The sequence below is a fragment of the Carlito syrichta genome, unplaced genomic scaffold (assembly GCF_000164805.1).
Source record: "Carlito syrichta isolate Samal-C Ts95f unplaced genomic scaffold, Tarsius_syrichta-2.0.1 Scaffold86271, whole genome shotgun sequence".
NCBI classification, from domain to species: domain Eukaryota; kingdom Metazoa; phylum Chordata; class Mammalia; order Primates; family Tarsiidae; genus Carlito; species Carlito syrichta.
Window position 1 is genome coordinate 425058 of NW_007030367.1, and position 25871 is coordinate 450928.

The 25871-nt window shown below is 39.4% G+C and overlaps 2 protein-coding genes across 5 annotated transcripts in view; both read right to left on the minus strand.

Annotated features, from left to right (window-relative positions):
- Positions 1 to 5055: 5055 nt before the first annotated feature.
- On the minus strand, positions 5056 to 6184 carry REP15 (RAB15 effector protein). Its single transcript, XM_008057105.2, has one exon. The coding sequence runs from the start codon at positions 5992 to 5994 to the stop codon at positions 5284 to 5286; it is 711 nt and encodes a 236-aa protein (XP_008055296.1). The 5' UTR covers positions 5995 to 6184; the 3' UTR covers positions 5056 to 5283.
- A 531-nt stretch (positions 6185 to 6715) lies between these two features.
- PPFIBP1 (PPFIA binding protein 1) overlaps positions 6716 to 25871 on the minus strand; it is a 76349-nt gene continuing 57193 nt past the window's right edge. For 3 of the 4 annotated variants that reach the window (XM_008057116.1, XM_008057113.1, XM_021711854.1), the window contains 12 exons: positions 24633 to 24804; positions 21906 to 22056; positions 21473 to 21601; positions 19791 to 19941; positions 18681 to 18792; positions 18146 to 18234; positions 14261 to 14383; positions 13004 to 13129; positions 12208 to 12396; positions 9750 to 9929; positions 9018 to 9083; positions 6716 to 8568 (listed from right to left, as the gene is read on the minus strand). In XM_008057116.1, coding sequence (XP_008055307.1) covers positions 8482 to 8568; positions 9018 to 9083; positions 9750 to 9929; positions 12208 to 12396; positions 13004 to 13129; positions 14261 to 14383; positions 18146 to 18234; positions 18681 to 18792; positions 19791 to 19941; positions 21473 to 21601; positions 21906 to 22056; positions 24633 to 24804 — 1575 coding nt within the window. In that variant the 3' untranslated portion in view covers positions 6716 to 8481. Of the gene's footprint in view, positions 8569 to 9017; positions 9084 to 9749; positions 9930 to 12207; positions 12397 to 13003; positions 13130 to 14260; positions 14384 to 18145; positions 18235 to 18680; positions 18793 to 19790; positions 19942 to 21472; positions 21602 to 21905; positions 22057 to 24128; positions 24162 to 24632; positions 24805 to 25871 lie in introns of all 4 variants that reach the window. The other variant, XM_021711865.1, reaches the window with a different exon arrangement.

Genomic DNA, 25871 nt, shown 5'->3' on the forward strand with positions numbered 1-25871 from the left:
TTCTAGATGGTCCATTTCCCTCCCCGGTATCCCTGGGCCAACGTGTCCCCAACACAGAAAGCTACTGTCAGCCCCTATTCACCATCCGGTGAGGTCGCAGCAATCATACAAGTATCCAAGGTTGAAAACAAAAGACAAATTAAGAGGATATTGACTACCATTAATCCCACTTCCCTTCCCCTCCCTACCCCCCTCATAGACTCCCGCCACTGTCCTTTTATATATTTTTATTGTACCATTTCTACATTTAGATATGTTTAGATATGCAAATACCCTTGTGTTATAGTTGCCTACAATATTCTGTACAGCAACATGCTGTGCAGGTTTGTAGCCTAGGAGCAACAGGCTATTTTGCATAGCCTAGGTGTGTAGTAGGCTGTACCATCTAGGTTTGTGTAAATACACTCTGATGTTTGCACAATGATGAAATCGCCTAATGTGTTTCTTGGAGCAATGCATGACTGTAGTCAAAGTCAATCCTATTTTACAGGTAAAAAACAGAGTTAAACTTCTTGACTCTGCTCTTATGAGAATTGAGACTCAAAACCACAATTGTTTCCAAGATGAACTTTTGTTTTTGAATCAGGGTCTCACTCTGTCACCTAGGCTGGATGGAGTGCAGTGAGCAGCACGATCACAGCTCACCAAGATGAGTATTCGTTATACCACCACCACCTTGATAGCTGCTGCCTGTGCCTATTCGTGCCCAGCTTATTGAAGGCAGAGGGCTGAAATATTTTTCTTGATCCTTTGGTTCTTTTTTTTTTTTTTTTTTTTTGAGTTGGAGTCTCACTCTGTCGCCCAGACTGGAGTGCAGTGGCTGCTCCCGGCCACCGCAGCCTCGACCTGCTGGGCTCCGGCAATCCTTCCGCCTCAGCCTTCCAAGTAGCCGGAATTACAGGCATGCGCTACCACGCCCGGCTGATTTTTTTTGATTTATTGTAGAGATGAGGTCTCGCTGCCCAGGCAGGTCTCGAACCCGCGGGCTCAGGCAATCCACTCACCTTAGCCTCCCAAAGGTGCGGGATTACAGGCTGAGCCACCGAGCCCAGCTGATCCTTTGGTTCTTATGATAAGGGAATATCAAAGACAAACTTATTTTTGCCCTTGCATATATTCTTATTAAGATGTTTGGAAATAATAGCATCTAGTTGCGGCATGTTTCCTACTCCTCATTTAATCATTGGCAAATGCTGTACACTTTTCCTTCAACTCCATGCTAAATCTGTCCTCTTCATACCTCCTCCTCTAACCCTCTGTACAGGCCACCTTTTTTCTCTCCTCTGGATTACTATAATAGCTTAGCTACCTGCAATCAACTAAGGTTTTTATTTTTAATTTCTTTTTTGAGTCAGGGACTCACTCTGTCATGCAGGCTGGAGTGCAGTGGCATGACTATGGTTCACCGCAGCCTTGGTCTCCTAGATTCAGGTGATCCTTCCACCTCGGTCTTCTGTAGTAGAGACTAGACGTACATACCTCCATGCCTACCTGATTTTTTTTTTTAACTTTTTTGAAGAGATGAGGTCTCACTAATTTGCCCTGTCTCAAACTCCTGGGCTTAAGCAATTCGACTACCTCAGCCTCCCAAAGTGCTGGGATTACAGGCGTGAGCCACTATGCCCAGTCAAGTGAGGTTTTTAAAGTGTAGGTCAGTTGAGGCATCCCTGTCCCCATATCACTCAGAATAAAGTCCAGAATCCTTACTTTGGTTTGGCTGGCTCATTTTAGTAGCTTGATCAGTTGGCTGGCTACTTCTCCAGACTCATCTCCTACCTCTAGCCCCCAGCTCACTGTGCTCCACCCACACAGCCTTATTTGCTGTCTACACTCACATCCACTCCCTCTTTAGGCCCTTTGCATTTGCAGTACCATGTGCCTAGAACACTCTTTACCAGATACCTGCACTCAGGTTTGCTAGCTTCTCTCAGGGAGGGAGCCCACTGCCTCCCCCTCATTGAGACCTTTTGTCACCACCCAATATAAAATAACACCTCCTGCACTCTCTATCCCCTGAATCAAACATTTTCTTTACAGTGCCCCTGATATTTTTAAGTATGCATTTAAAAATCTATACATATAGCTGGGCTCGGTGGCTCAGCCTGTAATCCCGCGCCTTTGGGAGGCTAAGGTGAGTGGATTGCCTGAGCCCGCGGGTTCGAGACCCGCCTGGGCAGCGAGACCTCATCTCTACGATAAATCAAAAAGTCAGCCGGGCGTGGTAGCACATGCCTGTAATTCCGGCTACTGGGAAGGCTGAGGCGGGAGGATCGCTGGAGCCCAGCAGGTCGAGGCTGCAGTGGCTGGGAGTGGCCACTGCACTCCAGTCTGGGCGACAGAGTGAGACTCCAACTCAAAAAAAAAAAAAAAAAATCTGTACATATGTTTATTATCTGTCTTGTAACATTAAGATAGAAACTTTGTTCTTTTCACTGCTGGATGGGCAGGGTATAAAGCAAGACCTACATTTAATGGGCACTCAGAAATTATGTGTGAATGGATCTATCTTCTATCTACATTTTAAGCCTTTTTTTTATGGCAACATATTAACCCAAGCTTGACTCTAAGCTATTGGAGACCTCACCAACAGAAAGAGGAAATAGACTTCTCTACCAATACTCCATCATTTTCTTTAAAGGATTATTTTTAATTGACAAGGGTGTCTATTAATATCTCATCTTTTTAAATGCAATATTGGGCACTGTCTTTCACGCTAATTTCCAGTGTAGGACAATGCCAAGGTTGCAGATGTGCTCTTCTTCCTAAAGGCTATGCGAGTGAATAAACATTGAAAGGAGGGAAAATAAAGCCATTTTTTCAGAGGTTGAAGAGGCCATACACCCTTTCTTCTTTCCTGAAGCAGGAAACATCATGGGGATTAAGAAAGCTTTCTTCCTTCCTTCCTTTCTCCCAGGACTTCTTGGGCAATAAAGCTGAAAAGGAGGGATTTGGGGGCTGGCATTCCCTAATGTTGCAAGGCTTATTTTACTTTACTTTGAAGAATACCAGATTCTGTGGAAAGAAAACAGGAATTGGCTCTTCAGGCTAAATCTACACTGAAGTTAGCAATGCGCCTCTATGTTCTCAGTGAATCCTGTTTACTGGGCTGGATAAAGAAAGCATGGATTGGGATTATTGTTGTTCTAAGCACTTTGATTACTCTTTACATAAGAGCAATCCCATGAGGTAGGTATTGTCATGTCTCGTTTTTAGACAGTAAAATCAGGAGGCATTAAGGCTCCCGAAGAAATCAAAAGACACACTTAGGCTTACCTGAAGAAAAAAGACATCTATAGAGGTGAGGGTAGGGTTCAGGGGACTGTCAAAGGATGGTGAAGCACCCAGGAAACTGACTGGGCTAAAAGGGAAATAGGAGGGAGCAGAACCTTGGAGGAGGGCCAGCTGGTTAGGAGCTGTCCCGAACCATGTGCAGGAAGGCAGGGAGAGTGGGGTAATATACTCCTGAGCTGCATTCTCTCTGGTCTTTACATCTGATAGAAGCCAGAGGGCAGGTGAGCCTAGGTGATGCAGTCAGAGCCCAGAATAAGGCAGAAGGTGAGGAGTAGACATGGGGGGTAAACTGAGGATAACCAGCACAGAAGTTTGGTTGGATAAGTGTGAGTGGGGGAGCCAGGATTTCAACCAAATTTAACTGCAACCAAACCTGAAAACTCTCACTCCTTCCACCATGACGTTTTTACAACTCTGGATGTGTGACCTGATGTCAATTTGGTGGTTCATAATCAGCATTTAAAAAAACTGACATAGGACAGAAACTATCAGAGTTCATTCTAACACATTTCAGTCATGCAGATCACAACAATATATGCATTTCTAACTTTGAAATATAATGAGGGTATCACATTGCCCTCAGAGGACTTCACTCAGCCTCACAGAAATGTGCCCTACATTCCACAATAAAGGACCAAGGCCATGGGGAAGACTGTCAGAAACAGAAAATGCTCTAAGAGTTTGGAGCAGTTGTGGAGAGGAAACCAACAACAGCCACTAGCTAGCATCTTTGCAAATGAACATCTTTCTGGTCACAGCAGTTCCAGTAGCTTAGAGTCAAAGAATTTTCTCTACATGGTAACTTTAGAAGACTATGGGCTTTATTACAGGACAGATCTCCTGTTGTTGTTATGAGCCACTTCATAGATTTATGTCCTTGGGAGTTATTTAACCTTTTTGATTTATCAAATAGAAACATCTTAGTGTCAAGGAGTAGACTTATGTAAATCACACTAACAGGCATACAGCATCTACTTGGCAGAAATAATGGTGATTGTTTTGTACTGTTATAACCCAACACTAGGTTTTGGGTAAACAGTTATTTTATACGAATACTTTCCTTACTGCAAATGCCAACAAATATTAACTATTATTACAAGGAATTGTTATATGAGTGACTTTTAAAATCTTTTTTTTTTTTTTGAGTTGGAGTCTCACTCTGTCGCCCAGACTGGAGTGCAGTGGCCGCTCCCGGCCACCACAGCCTCGACCTGCTGGGCTCCGGTGATCCTTCTGCTTCAGCCTTCCAAGTAGCTGGAACTACAGGTGCGCGCTACCACGCCCGGCTAATTTTTTGATTTATTGTGGAGATGAGGTCTTGCCAAGTTGCCCAGGTGGGTCTCGAACCCACAGGTTCAGGCAATCCACTCACCTCAGCCTCCCAAAGCGCGAGACTACAGGCTGAGCCACTAAGCCTGGCTGACTTTTAAAATCTTAGATAAAGAAGGCTAACACTCAAGTGAATCCCCAAATAAATTCCACCTAAGTCCTCTCTGTGCAGAGAAAGTAGGTGGGGATGAGGAGGGTAGGTCAGGGAGGAAAAGAAGGCTGTGAGTCCTGAGCTGAAACTGGCATTGTAAATGTCGTTAACCCTGCTTTGTAGCCTGTCCCTACCCATCTCCCACTACCAGCAGAAAAAGCACATTTTGTAGTTTCAAGTGCTAGACTCATTTCACACACAGACACTATTTTTGCAAATCAAACTGTAAGCGTGACTTTATTATTCTCTCCTCCCATTTTTATTATTGAATTCATAAAATATTAAACTAAATTTTAAGTTTTCCTGAACAGCTAGGGCTTTTTTCTCTTCATAAATGTGACATGAATATGCTTTGACCCCAGTAGTCATTTTCAATCACTAGGAAAAAAGGGAAAAAAAAAAATCCCATGCTGGAGTGATCTAAGTAGGTAAGCTTGCTTGTTAGAATAAAATCTTTTTTATTTCTATTTTTATTTTCCTCTTACAGGCCAGTCACACCACACATATCCCGTTCAGAGGATACTAATATAAACCTTGCCCATCTCTCTCAGCCCTTCTTTCTTACTCAGACAGTTTCCAAGCAGCTCTCTGATGGAGACGCAATCTTCAGTTTCCAGGACAAACTGAGCCACAGCCTTCCCTCCTGGCAGATGGTTCCTCATCATCTGACTTTTGACACTGTCCAGGACAACTCCCCTGATGTCTTTAGGCTTTCCTGGCACACCGAAGATGATAAACAGGCCCAGACAATCCTCTCCTATCAAGTTACAGAATTCTTCCAGCTTGTCAAATCTACTTTTCTTCCAGGAAGACTCCTCTTGCCTTGAATCGGGATTGGAGAGGTCACAAGGCTTAGGTTCCATGAGAGGAAGAGAAGACAGCTGTAGAGTCTGTACTGCCAGCTGAAGCTTTATTTGCTTATCAGATCCCCAAAAGGTCCAAATCCAGTCTGCTCCAAACAGCAGAGCCTGGTGCTTGGTCATCTTGGTGGTGGTAAGCCACTCATCAACTCCCTTTTCTTGGCAGAAAGTGATGAAGTGGATTAAGAAGATCTCATTTAGAGTATTTGCAGCTGGGCAGAGTATACTCAGAGGATATTCAAATCCCAGGTACTCCTTGAGTTTCTGAGCTGCGTGGACCATAGCTTCACTGACCACCTCACAAACGCTGAGAACCTCTTTGCTGTCCTTCAGAGCCAACTGTTGCGATGTTTTTTGCCCCATTTTTTCTACACCCGATCAATACTGTTCCTCAATATCAGACATGTGAACCTCATGCAGAATTACTTCTTTTTCAAAGTAAAAGTTCTGCAATGAAGTCACATCTGTTAATACAGTCCCAGTTCAGTTTTCTAACTCTACAGCTTACTTGGTGCAGTTACGCATATATACACACAGCTAAACAAACATGTTAATTCTCCCTGTTTGTCAATCGGGTGTGTTGTATTCATAGTTTCCTGCTGGCTTATTAAGTTAGAGATACTACATTTTACACAAAACATCTGTTCTATCTAGATTATTCTCGTTCTACTTTGGTAATCTCTTCCAAGATATGTTTCCTCTTTCCAAATCTTAGTTAAATTAAAAAGTATGTTAGTTCTTTTAAGAACCAGTTACCTCTTTCTCTAACTAACTTCTTCCAATTTGTAGTTGAGTTCATTTCCATTCATTTCTCCTATATCCCTTCTGATGATTCCTCACTCTCCAGCTCAGTTGCCCACATTTCCTTTGAGACAAGAGTTTCTCAAACAATAAATAATATACAATCTGTTGGGTGCTGTATATATAGGTTGTATATACCTAAAATTTCTATCTGTTGATACAAGTTTTTAGCTCCGCTAAAATGAATTTATGGCAGCTTATACATTGTAAAGAGTCTGTGTCATTTTTGCTGTATCAGAAATAAAGCCTATTTGTTACTGCGAACAAAGGAAAAGGAAGTATATTAGGCAATTATCAATTGATTTTATTTTTTATATGGTAATACCAGCAGGGTATGATACTTTGTAAATAAAATACATCATCAAAATTTTAACCTTATCACATATCATCAGTTACGCTATATTGTCCTGAATAAAGAATATTTGGCAAGTGTAACAGTCTCCTGGTATTTTCAACCAGGTTCTAATAACAAATTAAGTTTTTCAAGTGGTGACATATAGTCACATTCAAATAAAACCTAGCTACAGTAAGAGTCCATTACAGTTACCAAATAATGAATGGTAGCGTTTAAAGAAAAATATTATTGGCGTCAAATTATTTTAGTTATGAATAAACAGTAATCTAGTAGTACAAGTTCCTTGAGCTGACAACTTAAAAGATAATACCACTGATACTCAAATATTGTTTATAACAAAGTCCACTGGTATATACTGAATTGCCTCCTTCTACCCTAATTTGTGAAAACCTGTCTTTTCCACAATTGGCTACCATGAGTAATTATGCAGCATTGAATAAAAAAATAGAATCTTTTTCTAACTAAAAACAATAATAAACACAGAAACAGTTTTTGCTGCAGTTTTCTATTTTCTTTATAAAGAATATTTGGGCCCAGTGCTACAGAAAAACATGAACTAAATTTTATCATCACAAATTAGCCATCATAAAACTAATTTTGCAAACCCAGCTTTTCTGAACTGACTTAAACAAAATGTTCAAATATTCAGCTTTTGTAAAAGCTTCATTATGAGGAATTAACTTTTCTCATTAAAAAAAAAAGAGCTCAATTCATTGATAGCCTGAGAAATGTATAATTAACATGTTAGGCAGACTGTTAGTATGTTGATGTAATGATGTATTTAACAAATACAAATATAAGAAACTTAATACTGTGAAGGCTTTTATTTCATGTTTGTTTTCTTCAGAAATTATTTCTTCAAATTTGGGGAAGGAGGGGCTTTTGGATGCATTCAAGTTAGCAGTATATTAATGTCCCTCGGGTTCTTCCTTATGAGGTAAAAGGATAGATGAAGGTTGAAATTCTTAAACTGTTTAACAGTGGTGTAGTGTGTCATCAAAAAAGGGGTATTTCATATATATTAACTTAGCCTCAATGATCAACATTGCTAAAATACAGTGTGGAGAAAGATCATTCTGACTTCTTCAGGTACCAGCTGGTATATGAAAATTTTGATCACCCTAATTTTTTTTAAAAAGGTGATCTTTTCACCATCTTCCTTATGTCACAAAATAAAAGTTCTATTTTCTATGTGCTGTATATATACATATATTAGAAAAATATATAAAAATAAGACAATAACAGGCAAGTGGAGGATGGTTGGCTTTTAGTGGGCACACTGAGTGCTTAAAGAAATTCCATATACTGATTTTGAAAGCATCTAATGTCCTACTTGGATGGCTGCAGTGACCACTGATGTGACAAAACCATTCACACACTGGCTACTGCTCTCCAAGTTCCCCAGACTGGATGTGAATACAAACACTATGGTAACATACTCATCTTAAATGCAACACTTTAAATATAATATATCACAGATTTTTACATTAAATAGAGGAAAAACAATTATACTCTCATTCACCAGTGTCTCATTTTTTGTGGTAACTTCAGGATCAGCATGTTTTCTCTGCTTTCTACTTCCACTTCTAAATGAGCAGAAGCTGGAGCAATAAACAATATATATACTGTGAGTATTTGGAAAAGCAAGTGGAAAAAAAGGCTAAGAGCTCCTAATTCTCATCCAGGTGCTGTGGTCAAACATTTGAGTCTTCATCTGTCATGCTGGCACTGGGGGAACGGGCAGCAAAATCTTTAAACATGTCATCTTCCTTCAGCATGTGCTGGAAAACAAGGAGATGGGGCGTCACACACTGAGATCCTAGAGCTCAGAACTACACATTCTCCAATATACATGCAGTCCTTTGGGGTTTTTTTTTTTTTTTTTTTTTTTTTTTTAAGAAATGGGGTCTCATTCTGTTGTGCTGGCTGGGGTACACTGGAAGTACTCATAGGTCACTGCACCCTTGAACTCCTGGGCCCAAGCAATTCTTCCAATTCAGTCTCCCGAGTAGCTAGGACAATAGGCATGTACTATTGAACCCAGATAATTTTTTTTTTGGTAGATTTGGGGTCTTAATTTGTTGCTCAGGTTGTCTCAAGCTCCTGGCTTCAAACGTTCCTCCTGCCTCAGCCTCTCAAAGAGCTGAGATGAGCCAACACACCTGGCCCCTTTGGGGTTATTTTAAAAGATATTTTCATATAACATTTCCCATTCACTTTACAAACTTACTGTCAGATTGTTGATGCCTTCAGAGAATGCACCTATCTGTCTCACTGTCCCCTCTGAATCTTCCATCTGCAAAGAACAAACCATAATGTGACATAATTTCAAAGAAAGTGCAGCAAAATGAGCAAAAGACCTAAGAAGAAATAATGCAAATGGTACTGAATGGTGTAGGAGCAACAGAACACTTTTGATGAGCTCTCTCATTACTGCAATCAGAAGTGAAAACGTAGAAGAAATACCTTAGTGACACATCTAAACAGGAAGATATTTTTAGGCAATAGTACCAAAGAATTGTTGATTAGAGGACAATATGTGGTCCCATGACTTTACTCTGAAAAGGCTAGGTAGAATGACCTGTCCATTCCTAACTTGTTTTAATATACAGATTTCCTTTGTGTTAATACAGAGCCGGTATAACATATGTAAATATCACAGGCTTGGAGTCAGTCTGACAGGTTAGAGACCTTGGGTGAGTTATACCAACTCTCCGTGCCTCAGTTTCCTTGTCTCTAAAACAAGGATAACGATATTCCCTATATTTTAACTATGAGCATAATATATGTTAAGTGCTTAGGATGGAGTACGGTAAATGACATAAGTGTTCACTCGTATTTCATTACCTTTTAGATACTTGAAAATATCCTGAATTAGTAGACATAATGTACAAAGATTCTGTGCAGTGTTTGAATGCTGGAAGCATTTTTAGAAAGGTATATTATATAGTGTTGCATTTACCTGCTCTAACCGGTCCAGATCATCTTCATCATATAGGCGCATGTCCAAACCTGGTTTAAATCCTTTTTTAGATGTACTTCCTGATGCCTGTCCCAATTCCATTGGACAAACATATTCTTCACCATCTTCCTGTTTCTTCTTTCTCAGATTTCCAAAATTGCTGAAGGTAAGTTTCTTTGGCTTTAAAAGAAAAGTAAACAAAACATCCAGGGATTTTATAAATGAATATGACCAAGGACTGATAACTTTTTTTTTTTTTTTTTGCATCTTCCCCTTCTTTACATGTGTAATTTAATTATTCACCCATTCTATAGAGAAAGGCAACTGGATAATTAAACTTGTATAACAAACACACCTAAGGGATCCTAGGCATATAAATGATGTATCCAAATAACAAATGATCCTTGTTAAGAATCACAGATTAATTTTATTCACATCAACGAGCTGGATTGGTCAGTCACTGTGATAAGCAAAATATGCCAAGTATCACAGTCTTATTACATTATTATTATCATCATCATCATTATTATTATTTTAGAGATGGAATCTCACTATATTGCCCAGGCTGATCTCAAACTCCTGGGTTCAAATGATCCTTCTGCCTTAGCCTTCTAAGTAGCTGGGATTACAAGCACACACCAGTGTCCAGCTTCATTGTTTTGACTGGACAGGAATTAATGCAATGAGATTTCTTAAGAATAAATTCAGTTTTGCAAGGTTTTCCAATCTAAGACCAACAAAATAAAATGGTCTTTACTATATTTTCTCTTTGGGTGAGACTAGGATTATCTTGTGTTCCTGTTCTGCTTCTATAACAGGACTGACGACTGCTAAAACAATCCTCCCTCTTTCGGAGAGAAAGCTCTCAGTGATACTTAGAAGAGAAACTCCATTTTGAGCACTGGAGAGATCCTGAGAGTATATGTTAAGGAAGCAATTGTCAGGCTAATGACTGAGAATTTAAATAGAACAGAGTCTCTGAGGTTTTAGATCTGGCACATCTTTTAAAGGATACAGGGATCTAAAGATAAAGTACTTAAGCAGATAGAGGGGGTAGAAAAAAAAACTTGGCATATTTCTGGAAAAGCCAATAAATCCTATATCCATGTCAAATTTGTTGAAATAACATATTCAGAAGAGTTAATGTAGGAAAAATTTAAAAGAAGAAAAAGTAATCTGAATTTGATATGATCCACTAATCCAGGTAAAAAAGGAAATATCCATTCTTCTCTGGTCTACCTTGAATCATTGCTTAAGTATCTTTTCCCAACTAATGAGGCTGGTCAATAGTAAACCAGGTAAGTTGAATCTGTACAAGGTAAAAATCTCCTTTTTATACTGGTTTGTAAAACAGGACAATTGCAACCAATATTTTTGTTTGTTTTTTTAGAGACTCAGTTATCCAGGTTGGAGTACAGTAGTGTGATTACAGCCACTGCAGTCTCGAACTCAGGGGCTCAAGTGATCCTCTAGCCTCAGCCTCCTGAATAGCTGGGAATACAAGTACGCACCACCATGCTGGGCTAATTTTTTATTTTTTGTAGAGATGGACTCTTTGCTGTGTTGGCCAAGCTGGTCTCCAATTTCTGGCCTTAAGTGATCTTCTTACCTCAGCTCCCCAAATGCTGAGATTATAGGCATAAGCAACCACACTTGGACTCGCAATCAATATTTGAACCAAACTCATGGGCTTTCTGCATTTGCAATGCATCGATTATAGAAGCCAACATCATACTTTTTTTGTGTGTGTGAGTTGGAGTCTCACTCCATTGCCCAGTCTCATGGCCACCCCTGCCATCGACCTGCTAGGCTCCAGTGATTCTTCCACCTCAGCCTTTCAAGTGGCTGGAACTACAGGTGCACCCTACCACACCCGGCTGATTTTTTATTTATTGTAGAGACAAGTTCTCGCCAAGTTGCCCGGGCTGGTCTCAAACCTGCGAGCTCAGGCAATCCACTTGCCTCGGCCTCCCAAAGTACTGGGATTATAGGCTGAGCCACCAAACCTGGTCCATCATACTCTTTATTATTGTTAAGTCTAATAAAATAAATGACTTGAGCAGAAACCTTCAAAAACACATTCTCTTAATTACTCTTAACAAGATACATACAACACATGTATAAGCACACACAGTCATTCCTTAGTACACCCATGGGATTGGTTCCAAGATCCCAAAATTTGATACCAAAATTTTCACATACTCAAGTCCTGCAATATCAGTATATATGAAAATCTAGCCTGCATATATGCAGATTTTGCATCCCTTCACATTTGGTTGAGAAAAATCCACACAGAAGTAGATCCATGCAATTCAAACCCATGTTGTTCAAGGGTCAACTGTCCCTTTCAACTCATTCACAAAACTTTAGTAAACTTCAAAAAACAGAGTAACAATGCAACATGCAAAACTGCGCCTTTGTGTCAAGCAGTCACTAAACAGTATGAGCTTGTACCAACCTTCACTTTGGCAGTAGCAGTTAGAAGTACATAATCAGGCAACTCCATGGCATCTCGCTTCTGGTGCTGGGCCTCTGCACCAATCAGAAGGTTGAAATGAGTGGCCAAATGTCTTCGCAACAAAGTCTTATTTGGTGGGATGTTTAATAACTGAGCCATTGTTTCTACATTAAAACGAGGTTCTAGAACCTGTACAAAAAAATTCAACTTGTTAAAAGGCGCCACAGATCATACACATATTGTGTATGTGTACATACACATATTGTGCACATAATGAGCACAGCTCTTTCATTTAAGTTATCTCCATTGACCCTCTCAACACCCCAGTGACGTAGACAGGGTATGGACTTTGATCTTTTATTTACATATTTTTTCTTCATTTTGCCCAAGTTAGAGAGTGGAAGAGCTGGTCCTGAAATCCAGTCTTTGGGCACCACACAACATCAGTGCTCTCTGCCTCTGTGGGGTGCTGCCTTTGGGAGTCAATTCCTTATGCACCATCATTGTGCAGAAATACAATCTGTATCTTTGCAGAGGTTTTAAAACATGATCATATGAGAGACAGCAGCTAGGAGTTATTCAACATGAAAGAGAATAATATAAGAAAAATGGGTTTAAATCCAATTTAGAGTTATATGATGTAAATAAGAATCCTCTGAAAGTAAAGATTCACTACAAATAGGGTAGGTGGATTGGGTTAGATGGCTTTAGGATTATGACAAGCAAACTGATAATATCCTACTCTTAAACTAAGGGAAACAAAGTAAGTGCATTTTAAATTGAAACAGAGTTTTACCATGAGCCCACCATGGACACCACTGCCTCTGAGATTGGGGGCATATTCCGCTAAGTCCACGGAGCGCAGCCACTCCATCACTCGATGGTTGGTCCACTTCTGAACCTCAGATGGGGCGATGTTATTCTATGGGAATGGACAACAACCAAGAGCTTCAGTTATTCACTACAGGCTCAGAAATAATAAACTGCATGTTCTGTCTAAAATGTCTGCCGATTTTAGATAGAACCATGGAACACAGTTATGCAGCATCTCACTAAATGCTTAAAGAAAGGAGGAAGCCGGGTGTAGTGGCTCATGCCTGTAATCCCAGCACTTTGGGAAGTGGAGGTGAGAGAATTATCTGAGCTCAGGGGTTTGAGACCAGCCTGAGCAACATGGCGAGAACTCTTCTCTACAATAAATAAAAAAAGATCAGTCAGGTATTGTGGCACACGCCTGTGGTTCCAGCTATTTGGAAGGCTAAGGTGGAAGGATCACCTGAGCCCAGGAGGTCGAGGCTGCAATGGCTGTGAGCACGCCACTGCACTTCAACCTGGTGGACAGAGTGAGACTCCAACTCAAAAGAAAAAAAAAAAAAAGAAAAGAAAGGGGGAAAAGTGTTTGCTAATTGGAATTTTCTTTTAAAGAATTTGGCCAGGTGTGGTGGCTCAAATCTTTAACCTGGCGCTTTGGAACACCACAGCAGGAGGATCACTTAAGGCCAGGAGTTCGAGGCCAGCCTGGGCATAGCAAAACCCCATTTCTACAAAAAATTAAAAAATTAGGTGGGTGTGATGGCATGTGTCTGTCATCCCAGCTACTTGGGAGGCTGAGGTGGGAGGATTACTTGAGCCTAGCAGTTCAAGGCTACAGTGAGCTATGATTGTGCCAGTGCACCCCAGCCTGGGTGACAGAAAAAGATCCTGTCTCTTAATTTAAAAAAGAATTTATGTCACAGGGTTCCAAGCTTTCTTACGCACTAATACAGCATTGCTTTAGGAAACATAGTCTTTATAGTGGTACTTATTTCTGTGGATTAAGGAGTCAGGGAAAAAAATGCACCTAAGAAAAGAAGGAAGCATAACTGAAAAGCAACCCTTGGCTTTAGTTACATAAGTGGGACCATCACAGGGAAGAGGAAGGAATCCAGGAAAACAAAGCCTATGAAGTAAGAGGATGGACCGAGGAGACCAGCTTCTCCTGTGAGCTCCAAGAAGAAATGGGTCTTCGTTTTGCACACGTGGACAGTCACATGAATGAAAATTAAAACACTACCTCATCAGATGGCCGCCTCCGTAGACAGTTTGGTTCAAAGTTATTGATCCTTAGGACCTGGATGGCCCTTTTGATACTGAGATGATGGAGCACACTCACAACCTTCAAAGTGAGTAAGTCATCCTGCAGAAAACAACAAAAGGAGGAGCTCACTGTGCTGGCCCAGAGCAGTAGGATCTTCTCAGAGGATCTAAGAAAATGAGTCACAGTAGAAGAGCCCCTCAAACCAAAAAGCCCCAAAGGCTTGTCAGTGTTTTCCAAGCTGTTATCTAATAACAGCACTCTTTTTCCTGTTCAGAATAAAATCCTCTCCCAACCCCAAATGAATATTGTTCCCAATGAATCTGACTTCCACCTGTTTCTCTCTCTTCCAGATGTTCTTAGGTAAGACTGAGGAAGCCCAGGGCTCTTAAAAACACAGTTTGAAAAGCACTCACTGGGTCACTACAAAAGGTGATGGACTTTGATTTGATACTGCAAACAAAATAATTTCTTTGTTTCCTCCTTAGTTTTGAAACTTTATCTGCAGACACTTGAGCACTGGCTAAGCTGCCTCTTTTTCCCTTCAGCAGAAAGCTAAGAACAAGTGATGCTCATTAGTGATCAGGAACTGTTTTTCTGAACTAAAGAACATCATAGTTTTGGGGAGAATTAGAAGACTGCTCTTATTATACTATTTCCTGACCTTAAGAATGCTCTAGTTCTAGATTAATATGCTTTTTAAAAAAAAATCTAGCAGGCATTGTGAACAATTTTGGAAAAGTGATGTCAATCAGTCAGTGCAAAGGTTTTGGTGAGAAAGAGAGAAGAAAAATGAAGTTAGAAGAAATCACATGTATCACCAATCAAACCCTTCAAGGAAAAACTTTCATGAGTGGCCACTGAGAACATTTAAAAATATACCAAACACACCAATACAAATTATTTCAGAAGTGATTTCGGGGGTAGTGTCAAGATAAGCACCAAACTACTTTCAAACACACCCAGAAAATAAACAAGGAAAACATCCATTTTAGACACACCTTATTGATAAAACATTTCCTATGAAAAATGTAGATCTACCACAGAACTATTTTAAATAAAAATATTAGAAAATCTACCATAGAAATATTTTAAATAAAAATATTAGATAATCAGTTTAAATCCTTGAGGCTACTAACTGAGCAACAATTATTTCCTGAATTTTTTCTGGATTAATTTATTTAAAGTAGTGTCCTATAAGTTAGAAAAAGTATTTAATATATTTTAATCTACGATGGAGACACCCAATCCAAACATTTCAATGGAGGCTATTTTTGTCCAACAAAAATCTATCAGATTTAAAAAAATCTAAATGCATAATGTTTACAATATAACTAAAATGCTGATTACTTTTGAAATTCTTTATACTTTGAAGGCTATTAAAAGGAGAAACTGGGCAACCCCTTCGAGTCCCCTCCCACTGTGGGAGCTTTTCTATCCTCTCAATAAATCCTGCTTTCAAAAAAATTTTAAAAAGGAGAGACTGTTTTCTTTTAAATCAAAACAGACTTTTTTTTTTTTTTGCTGTTTCATTTTTGGATGTTTACAACATTTTGTTTTTAAGTAATTCTAGCTTTATGGAAGGGTTGCCAAGGATAGTACAGAATTCTGTATACTTTTCACCTAGTCATGGTATATTCATCAAAACTAAGAAATTAATGTAGACAATAATACAATCAACTCAACTGTAGACTTTATTCAAATTTCACCGTTTTTCCATTTAGGACCTTTTTCTGTTTCAGGATCCAATCCAGGATACCACATTAAACCCGACTTTTTGTGAGTTGGCACTTCTGAGGTCAAATTTTCCAAGGTAATTTGCTCTTTTACAGCCACGAAAGTTATATATATGCTTCTTGTGACTTTAAGCCTGAATCTGCTCACATTCCCAGTCTCATACTAACACTTAGATAGGTAGGCAAATATTTACTGAATTTGTTCCAGGCAGAATAGTGAGCTATTAAGAGGAGGGATCTGGAAACAGTCAGAGTTCAAATGCTCTATGATTTTCTATCACTTTTTTAACTGTGAAAACTTGGTTGCCAATTTACCCAATCTCTCAATGTCTTTGTTTACACATCTGAAGAAGGGTGGGGGTAATAATAGTATTAACTCAAAGGGTTGTTGAAAATTGAGTATTAATATGTGTAAAATGCTCCTGGAAAACAATAAATGTACAACATACTATATAGATTAGTATCATTACATGCAAGTTTATACCATGTGCTCACCAAGGTAAGGACTTGGATTCAGTGACAGAGACAAAAACAAATTCCATGAGCTGAACTCCACATTTCTTTGATATTGAGAAATTCTGTCTTAAGTTGGCTGTTTAAAACACTGCACTAATTTTAAAAAGATACTTCTGGTAGTTGGCCCAAAGTCTAGTTCATACAGGTTATTTAAATAAAAATATCTTAGGGAGAACATGAATAGTACTATAGAATCTAAAACAAAGTCCCCTTGGAATCTATCTCTCTTACTGATGTAAAGTTGGGGACAGTCCTTCTAGTCGTTGGCTGGAAGGTTTAAAATGCTAGAAATATATAATAATGAAGGGATCATAGTGAAAGTCTAGCCTTCCTCCCTCTTCCTCTACCCTCAGTAAATTCTGTCCTAGCAGATCTTGGCTGATGTGAGAAGGATGAGAGGGTTTCAGGTAAAAGTTGTCCAAAGTGAAAGGGAAGGGAGAAGACAAGTCCCTGTGGACAGCAGGCTCAAAGGGTAGCCTCTTCTGAATGGTCACTGCACAGAGGAACACATAACTTAGAGATAGCCAGGGCTTCAAAAGTCTAGATTCAATTTTAAAATATCTTTATGACAGTGGTCCCCAAGGCTTTTTGGCATCAGGGATTGTTTTCCACGGATGGTGAGAGGGGGGTGGTTTGGGGACATAACATTTATTATGTACTTTCCTTCTATTATTGTTACATTGTAATGTATAATGAAATAATTATACAACTCATAAAAAAAGAGGAGTGGATGGAAGTGGTAAATAAAATAATGGGCAGGTCATGCATGGACTAAAATAAGTGTTGGGTTCTGACTTAAAGCCTGCCACCAGATGCAGCTGTACAATTGAAGTACATCAACTCACTTGCCACTCACTGATAGGGTTTAATATGAGTCTGTAAGCAACTGATTTATTATGATCTCTGTGCAGTCAAACCTCACTGCTAATGTTAATCTGTATTTGCAGCCACTCCCCAGCACTAGCATTACCACCTCAGTTCCACCTCAGATCATAATGCATTCGATTCTCATAAGGAGCGTGCAACCTAGATGCCTTACATGTGCAGTTCACAATAGGGTTCAAGCCGCTATGAGAATCTAATGCCACTGCTGATATGACAGAAGGCAGAGCTCAGTTGGTAACGCAAGCAATGGGGAACACTTATAAATACAGATGAAGCTTTGCTCACTCACCCATTGCTCACCTTCTGCTGTGTGGCTTGGTTCCTAACTGGCCAAAAACCAGTACTGGTCTGTGGCCTGGGGGTTAGGGACCTCTGCTTTATGAGATATAACTCACATAGCATAAAATGCACACATTCAAAGTGTACACTTCAATATTTACATTGTTGAAGACACATAAAATCAACTTTCTGGAGAGCTTAGTTTAAATTGGTCTCCATTTAAACTGGGGTTTCAAATTATCCCAAGGTTGTTGCAATTACCAAATGCTACAACTTCATGTCTATAGGAAATATTCCTGCCCCCTTTCCTCAAATTAAAGCAACACTTTCAAACACTGGTGGAATCATTGTGAAAACAGTGTATAAGCAAAATTTCAATTCTCACTCCATTTCTGTGTTTTTCAGAGAAAAGTTTTACTCCCCCAAATCCCAGGAGTGAATCACTTACAATAGTCATATAATGTAGCATCCGACCATCTACCCGTCCTTCATCAAACTGGGTCTTATACTGGGGGAGACCAATATCATCCAACCATCCTAAGAGAGAAAAACCAGCATCATCACTGTGTCATCTGTTTTTGTGATTAAAAAGCAAAGCAGACTGGGCATGGTAGCTCATGCCTATAATCTCAGCACTTTGGGAGGCCAAGGCAGGACTGCTTGAGCACAGGAGTTCAAGACCAGCCATCTAGGCAACATAGAGAGACCTCATCTCTACAAAAAAATTAAAAAACCAGCCCGGCATGGTGGCACACGCCTGTAGCCCAGCTATTCAGGAGGCCGAGGCAGGAGTGTTGTCTGAGCACAGGAAACTGACGCTGTGGTGAGCCACAATTATGCCTCTGTATTCCAGGCTGACCTGGCTGACCTGAGATCCTGACTCACTTTGAAAAAAAGTAAAAGCAAAAGCAGATATATATGTGTGTGTGTGTGTGTGTGTGTATATGATTTTATTTTATGTTTTTAAGAATGAAACCTCTTACTAGTGACCCAGCTGAAATCCAGTTTCCCATGATTGGTCTCTTCTTCGGATCCTAGGGCTTGCAGTGCCAGCTGGAGTTTCTTTCTGTGAAGTGAATGCTTGATTCCAAGTTCCTGAAACAAACAGAAACAATGACTTTCCAATTCTATCTATGTAGGCTGATGCCACTGGCAAAAATGCAAATTCCTCCAAAATGAAGTTAGCATTAAAGATATAATTCTACAACAAATTCGAATACTAACTTGGATTAGTAAAATATTGTTGAACAAAAGGCCCCTGGAAAGCTGAGATGACCATAATTAGTTTAGGGAGGTGTTAGGCATTCCCTAGTGACTCATTTTCTTTATAAGATAAGGACTGTAGCATGTATTATAGGAATTGTACTCTTATTTTGTGCAAAAAGTTAAATCACAGGGAAGAAATGTTGAATGATTGGACATAAAATGCAGGGTACTTTTTTCTTCTTTTGCAAAGTGAAATGGAACTGCATATATTACATTGAGAAGACAGGCCAATGATAAAGCCTCAAAATGATTTTGAGACATTTGAGCTTAAGGGTTTTTTTTTTTTTTTCCTGAATTGGAGTCTCAGTCTGTCGTGCAGGTTAGAGCGCAGTGGCATGCTCATGGCCACCCCAGTGTCAACCTGCTGGGCTCTGGCGATTCTTCCACCTCAGCCTTCCAAGGAGCTGGAACTACAGGTATACACTACCATGCCCAGCTAATTTTTGATTTATTGTAGAGACGAAGTCTTACCATGTTGCCTAGGGTGTTCTTGAACCCGTGGGCTGAGGCAATCCTCTCGCCTTGGCCTTCCAAAGTGCTGGGAATACAGGCTTGAGCCACCGTGCCCGGTCAAGCTTAAGGTTTATGATTATGGCTATATATTTTTCACTAAAATGCCCAGTGGCTTAAGTGTTTCATAAAGAATCATTAAGACCAAGTCCTTCCTTTTAAGTCCATGAGATAAACTAAGCACAAAGCGGTTGAAAAACTTTTCCAAGAGTACTTACTGGCTTCACCCATATCCCTTTCTAGACTATAAAACAATCCTACATCATATTCCCTTTCTCTCAGTATCCATTTTATAAACAAAATAGAGAAGCAGTCACCTTTTCTAGATCTTGTTGAGAAGCCTGCAGTAGTGTTTGGCCAGATGCAATCCAGTGCTTGCCAGAATTCAGGTAGGAACCCAAGCCCTGTTCCACGAGCCAACTGCAAACCTGCTCCTTGGTCCACTTGGCAAATGGCATATCCAAGTCACTATGAGAGGATGATTAATCACATGAAAAACAATCCAAAGCCAATCCTGTGGCTTATCACCAGTTTTGAACAACTATTCATTCAGTCGATATGAGAACTCCTTGGTGATACACATTTGACCAAGAAAAGCTTAATTTTTAGTACACACTGGAGGAGGAAGTAGTACTGGAATTGAAAGTTACCTTCGAAGACCACTGTCTTCACTTCAAATGAAGTCACACAAGATTTATATGATAGAGCAAGAACATGTTCTACAGAAAAAGACCAAGATGAACCAACAGAAGTTAGTGTACCAGTTTCAATCAATGTTGTTTGAAGTTTGGGTTCCCAAACAGGAAACTCAGCCAGACTGAAAGAAACTCAAGTCTAACTTGAATTGACTTTAGCAGAATTATGGTTTCTCTCCAGATGGTAATGAATGAGAAGAGGCAATATGCCATCACTGAGTATACGAAAGAGTAATCAGAGCAAAATTACTGTCTTCTTTTACCTAGACATACAAATAGTATTCCTGTTCCCCCTGCAAAAAAAAATGTGAGGATGAACAGGACTTTTTTATTTTTATTTTTTTAATAACACTAGGAGGTCCTCTATGTTGTGATCAAAAAGAACATATGGCAAACAGGACGGTTTGGTATTTGAAGAAGGCCAAAGATAATTTCTTCCTTGATGAAACTCGACTCCAGTGTTCCACCTGTGTGGGAGGGACTGTGTTTAGAAGGTTTCCAGTCTACTACACTTTAAAAGATTTGGTATCAATACCTTGAACTTTATGTATGCCATATCCGCCCTTTTACACTCAGTAATTCAGTATAGTAGTTTCACACCAGCCCTAAACTTTGATAAGAGTGCAGGCGAAGTTCTTACAGTCCAAGCAGTCCCCATGATTGGTCTCTTCTTCAGAAGAGATAAAACACGACATAATCTTGATAAAATCTAAGAGTGCTGACAGAATTTAAGTGTCTTTAAGTGCTTTCATAGATGCTGTTAACTACTAACGTTTTTTGAGCAGTTATCATTTGCCAGATACTTGACACATATTAACTCATTTAATCTTCACAATCATGTTTTGGGGTAAGTACTAATTATTATGACAAAAAACTGAGGCACAGAGAATAGAAGTCATTGCTTGAGGTCATTAAGTCAGTAGAAAGTGGTAAGGCTAGAAACTGAGTCCAGCGGTACGATTCTAGAACCTACTCTTAAACATTATGCTATCCCATCTTTCCAAGGCTATGCCTTAGAGTACTTATCACTATCTATGTAAAGTTTAAGTCCAAGAACCATTCCATTAATAATACAAATGCCACTGGATCTGGATCCTCACCTGGCTCACATAGCTCTCTCCTTCTGTATGTTGTTCATCAACTCTTGGCAAGTCATATCATTCTAAAGATGAAGGACCCATCCACTAGGCGTAGCAGTATGCAATGACTTTGTTTAACCCAATGACAGTACTCACACTGCAGGTGCTCGTGGGGCCTTGATGCTTGGTAGAGATGCAAAAGTCCATTGGTGTGGCCGTTCTTACCTGTTAGACTGTCCAAAATCTCGAGACCAACCCAGTCGGGGCCCTGCAGTTGCCCTTGTCCCTCCTCTTTTGAATTCAGGCTCAGACATATCATCTGGGTTGAATGTAGTTGACTGACTTCTTCTAAGTCTGAGGAAGACATGATACACATTGCCATGCCTTAGACCTGAGGAGGCCTTAGACTTGTTAATTAGAACATTTTTAACTAGTGCATACATTTGAGATAATCTCCCTTGTATGTTGCTAACATACACATTTTAATTTAAACTTTAACTTAGACCCAGTGAGTTCATTAATCCCAAATCACAATCTTCCTTCCAGAAGAGGAAGGCTTTTAAATCAATATCAATTTTCAGACAGTTTTCCATTCATCCCTACATTTGAGCAACACTGTTAGACAAGGATCACTGCACTTGTTCATGCTTTTACTTACTTTCCAAAGAGTTTCATGATACCTCTGGATTTCTTTTTAGAATCTGGAGATGGCGGAGAAATCTGGAAGGGACTGTTTCCCTGTGAATCTTTTGGCCGAGAAGATGCACCAGCCAGATCCAGGTGCTCTGCTGTCTCCTTTTCTGTTTCAGCTAGTGTAAGAACAGAATAAAGAACTAGATGAATATGGAATGAGCATGATTAGATGTTAATCTTGCTTTTAGCAACTGTTAAGAACTCTTCTTTTGGTCTACAAATCAGTGATTTACAAAGATCACCTTATAAATATTAAAAATGGAACATAAACGTAGATGCTACTCTACAGTTTATTGTACACCAAGTAAATACACTTAGAAGTGCAACTCCTTTGGAGATTGGAAGAGTGTGCTACGATTGCTAAGTTCTTTCCCTGTGTGATATGAGTTCATCATGAAAGGATTCTCAGTCCTCAAGCAGCACCTGTTACTGCTGACTACCTCTCACACTCTTTAACATCATCTCCTCTTGCTTCTTTGTCATTTCACTCTCCTGAGTCTGTCATCTGATAGCTTCTCCTTTGCTGTGGCATCAGTTCTTTTTCTCCTCCATTCCTCACCAAGATTCTGTTCCAAGTTCCCTCTGTAGGATCAAAATCTCTGAGTCTAGTCTCTCTCTCTAGCATCGGTATCTGAATATCTGTGTATATTCCCAATTCAGTGTATCAAGGATATCTCGGACTCCACAAACCCCTCTGATTTCTCTGAGAGTCTTTTTCTCTCTCAGATGTTCTTATTGACATCTAATTAATATTAATGAATATTCTCCTTGTGACTTTAGTTCAAACTTTATGTCATTTTCTTTTTATTCCTTCATCTCCTTTGGTATTTACACCAAATCAGTTATTGAGTTCAAGCAATTTTTTATTGAAGGGATGTATTCCAACCTGCCATGTTCTAGGCACTGAGAACAATGAATGAACAGAACATGATAAGGTTTTCTTTTAATATAAAGTGAGTGCCTGTTGATTTTATCTTAAAAGAATAACATCCACATTTCCCATCCCCAGGTCGTCACACATGAACTATTTTGGTTCTTTTAGCTATCCCTTGGTAGATGATTCCACACTAGCAAACACATGGGCTATTGTTTTCTTCAATGTGAGATTTTATACTTTAAAAAGGAAAGTAAAAGTTGTACAAATATCATAGGAACAATGTTTCAGCAAGATAAACAAGTTGCAGAAGTTGATTTCTCTATAAAGCAGAGCTGTGATTACAGGTTATAGTAAGCAGCATTTGCCTCTTAGCATTAACAATTCAGTTCTTCTAAGAAAGATGGGGAAAAAGTCTGACAAGAGTTGTCTGAATAGATCAGTTGATTGTATGCATCCTGTGTTCATTCTAGACGTTGAAGGCTACAAAAAGAAAGAAGTCACTTTTGCTATTCCACATGAATAGATATGTGGATATGTATATAAGGAAACAGTACCTACAAGAAAAACTCAATGGAACTTTTCCAGTTCAAACCCTATAACCAAGATGGATACAGGTGCTTCTGAAAATGCGGCCTAGCTCATTCTCACTTAAAAGACATCATATTTCTCTTTTTTTATTTGGAGAACTGTTTTTTTCTGGCTGTCCCCTGCCCTACAAAGAGAAAAACTGGGCTGTCACTCTGCCAAAATCACTTTGGAGGTGACTCCTCAGATAACATGTAAAGTTACTTCCATCATCACTAAATACTACTTCCATCTTCAAAGTAATAAAATGTCAGAAGAATATTCTTCTAAGAGAAGTACATCTAAGACTATCATCTTCAATGTCTTTTACAAACCTCCCTAAAATACTTATTTTTGGAAGGTAGGAAAAATGTGAGCATGGAGAAGGGACTGCAAGGACTTGAGAGTTAGTGTGTGACGACATGACATCAAGAAAGAGCTGGAATGTACCCTGGCAGAACATTCCTACCTTGCACTCTGAGGAATGCTGTGCACTTCTAGATCCTCTCAGAGCTACTCACAAGGTGTCATTAGCATTGGTTAAAACAGCGTTTAGACTTGGAAGCAAAGCCTCTACAGAGTCCTTTCTACCAGAAAGTGGAAGGAACATTCTGGAATTAAGAACTACATTTTCTGGTTGCTGCCAGCTTGCTTTCTAGCTTTCTAGAGATCACAGATGCCAAGAGTGGGAATTAGCTCAGTTGGGAGCACAGTGCTGGCGAAGGCTGGCATGCAGGGGTACGATACCTAGGGTGGGTGCACTGGCACTTCGTTTACGATCTTCAGAAATCCCAACAACGCACACAATCACACGCAGCCCAATGGAGAGAGCACAGGGGGATGACAAAATGAAACAGATCAGACTCCTCCTCATGAAATACACATGGTGGAGGAAAGGCATGTACCACACTGTATTTCTGATGTTACATACAGGCTCTGTTACAACTGTCAGTGTTAATTTATTCACCATCAAAACAGACGGGAAACTATAATGAAGTCAAAAGGAATCATGACTGTGGGTCTTTCCATAAAGTTTATACCACAGGAGAGATTGGGGTGAGAATCTATATCTCTTCACACTGCTAAATTAAATTCACCAAAGCATTTTTTGCTAATGCCCCCCTCCCCAAGTCATTCACCTTTGTTTCTGAGAAAGAGCAATGAAATGAATAAGGGAATAAGTAAAGGGAAGAGACGGCCCTTTTCCTTCTTCTGAAGGAATTAGGGCAAAGGCGTTTTGGCCATACATACCCAAGTTGGGCGCACTTGCTGTCCTCTTGTTACTTTTGATTTTAAAAAAGCCCCGGCCAAAGGAAGATCTGCCTTTTCGAGTGCCAAAGGGATTGTCATCCACAGAGGCGTTATGTCCTGGAGCTTTGGGAGGGAGGCTCCCAAATGGGCTGCTTTCTGCTGGAGTTTTATCCTGACAGGTGGGAAAAAAGAATGAAAGAGCATCAATGTACAGCATCATTAGTGCATGACAGGCTCAATACTACATATTCAGTTATGCTAAATACATGAGTTTCTTTAAAAGAATTGAACTAACACATTGATGATTGCCAATACCAAATACCTTATTAGAGGTTGAAAAAAAATCAATTCTGAAATCTACTTAAGAAAAACATGTTTATCACTAATCTATAGTCGATGTGTTTAGTACTTTAAAATTTTAGGATATAGAAATTCTCAAATTTAATTTGATCTCATTTCTTAAAAGACATGGAGATATTATATACCTAGAATAACAGCAGTAGCTTTCTTACTTTTCTAACAACTATGACATAGATTTGGCTATAATGTAGTTCACATTCTTATGGTATAGTTCATCAATACAATTATCCTACAAAGCAAGCATTAGTCCCAAGTTTCTCTACTAGCAGCACAAAGAGATTCTACTCCAGTTATTTTAAACGTTCTTCTCAGAGAATAATAAAACGAAGGCAAAATCAGCAACTGTTTATTTTGAGCTTGTTGGTTATTTGAATTGGCAATCATAGTAACATAGTATGTTATATTATTGTAGTATCATACAAAGATGGTTTTGTTTGTCTGTTCTCATTTCTCTAATATCTCTTGCCCTGTTTCTTTTCTTGCAGAAGTGGAGAAAAGGGTGAGAGGATATAGGTGTTTAAGGTTGTTTTACTCAAAATCTACTGCGCACAGTAACTGATATAGATGACACAATTTAGTAGTATTATCCATTTCTCAACCCTGATGTCAAAGATCATGTAACCACTGAATGAACTGATAAGACAAAAAGGACTTTAATTGCAGCTGTCACCACTGTTTACTTTGTCAGTTCTATCTACATGTGACTCAGTCACTAATAGCTAACGATCAAGAGACTGCATCCTGTCTATTGGACTGTAACCTTTACAAGGTTAATGATGGAAAATCAGGGGAAAGAATCAGTGCACCTGTTGACGACGTCTTAAAAATACCTGATGCTTGCTTTAGATGAACAGTTGTACAAAATAAACTGCCAGTAAT

What these genes read in the sequence shown, in the direction of transcription:
- REP15 (XM_008057105.2), bottom strand. Translation starts at nt 5,994, where the DNA reads ATGGGGCAAAAAACATCGCAACAGTTGGCTCTGAAGGACAGCAAAGAG.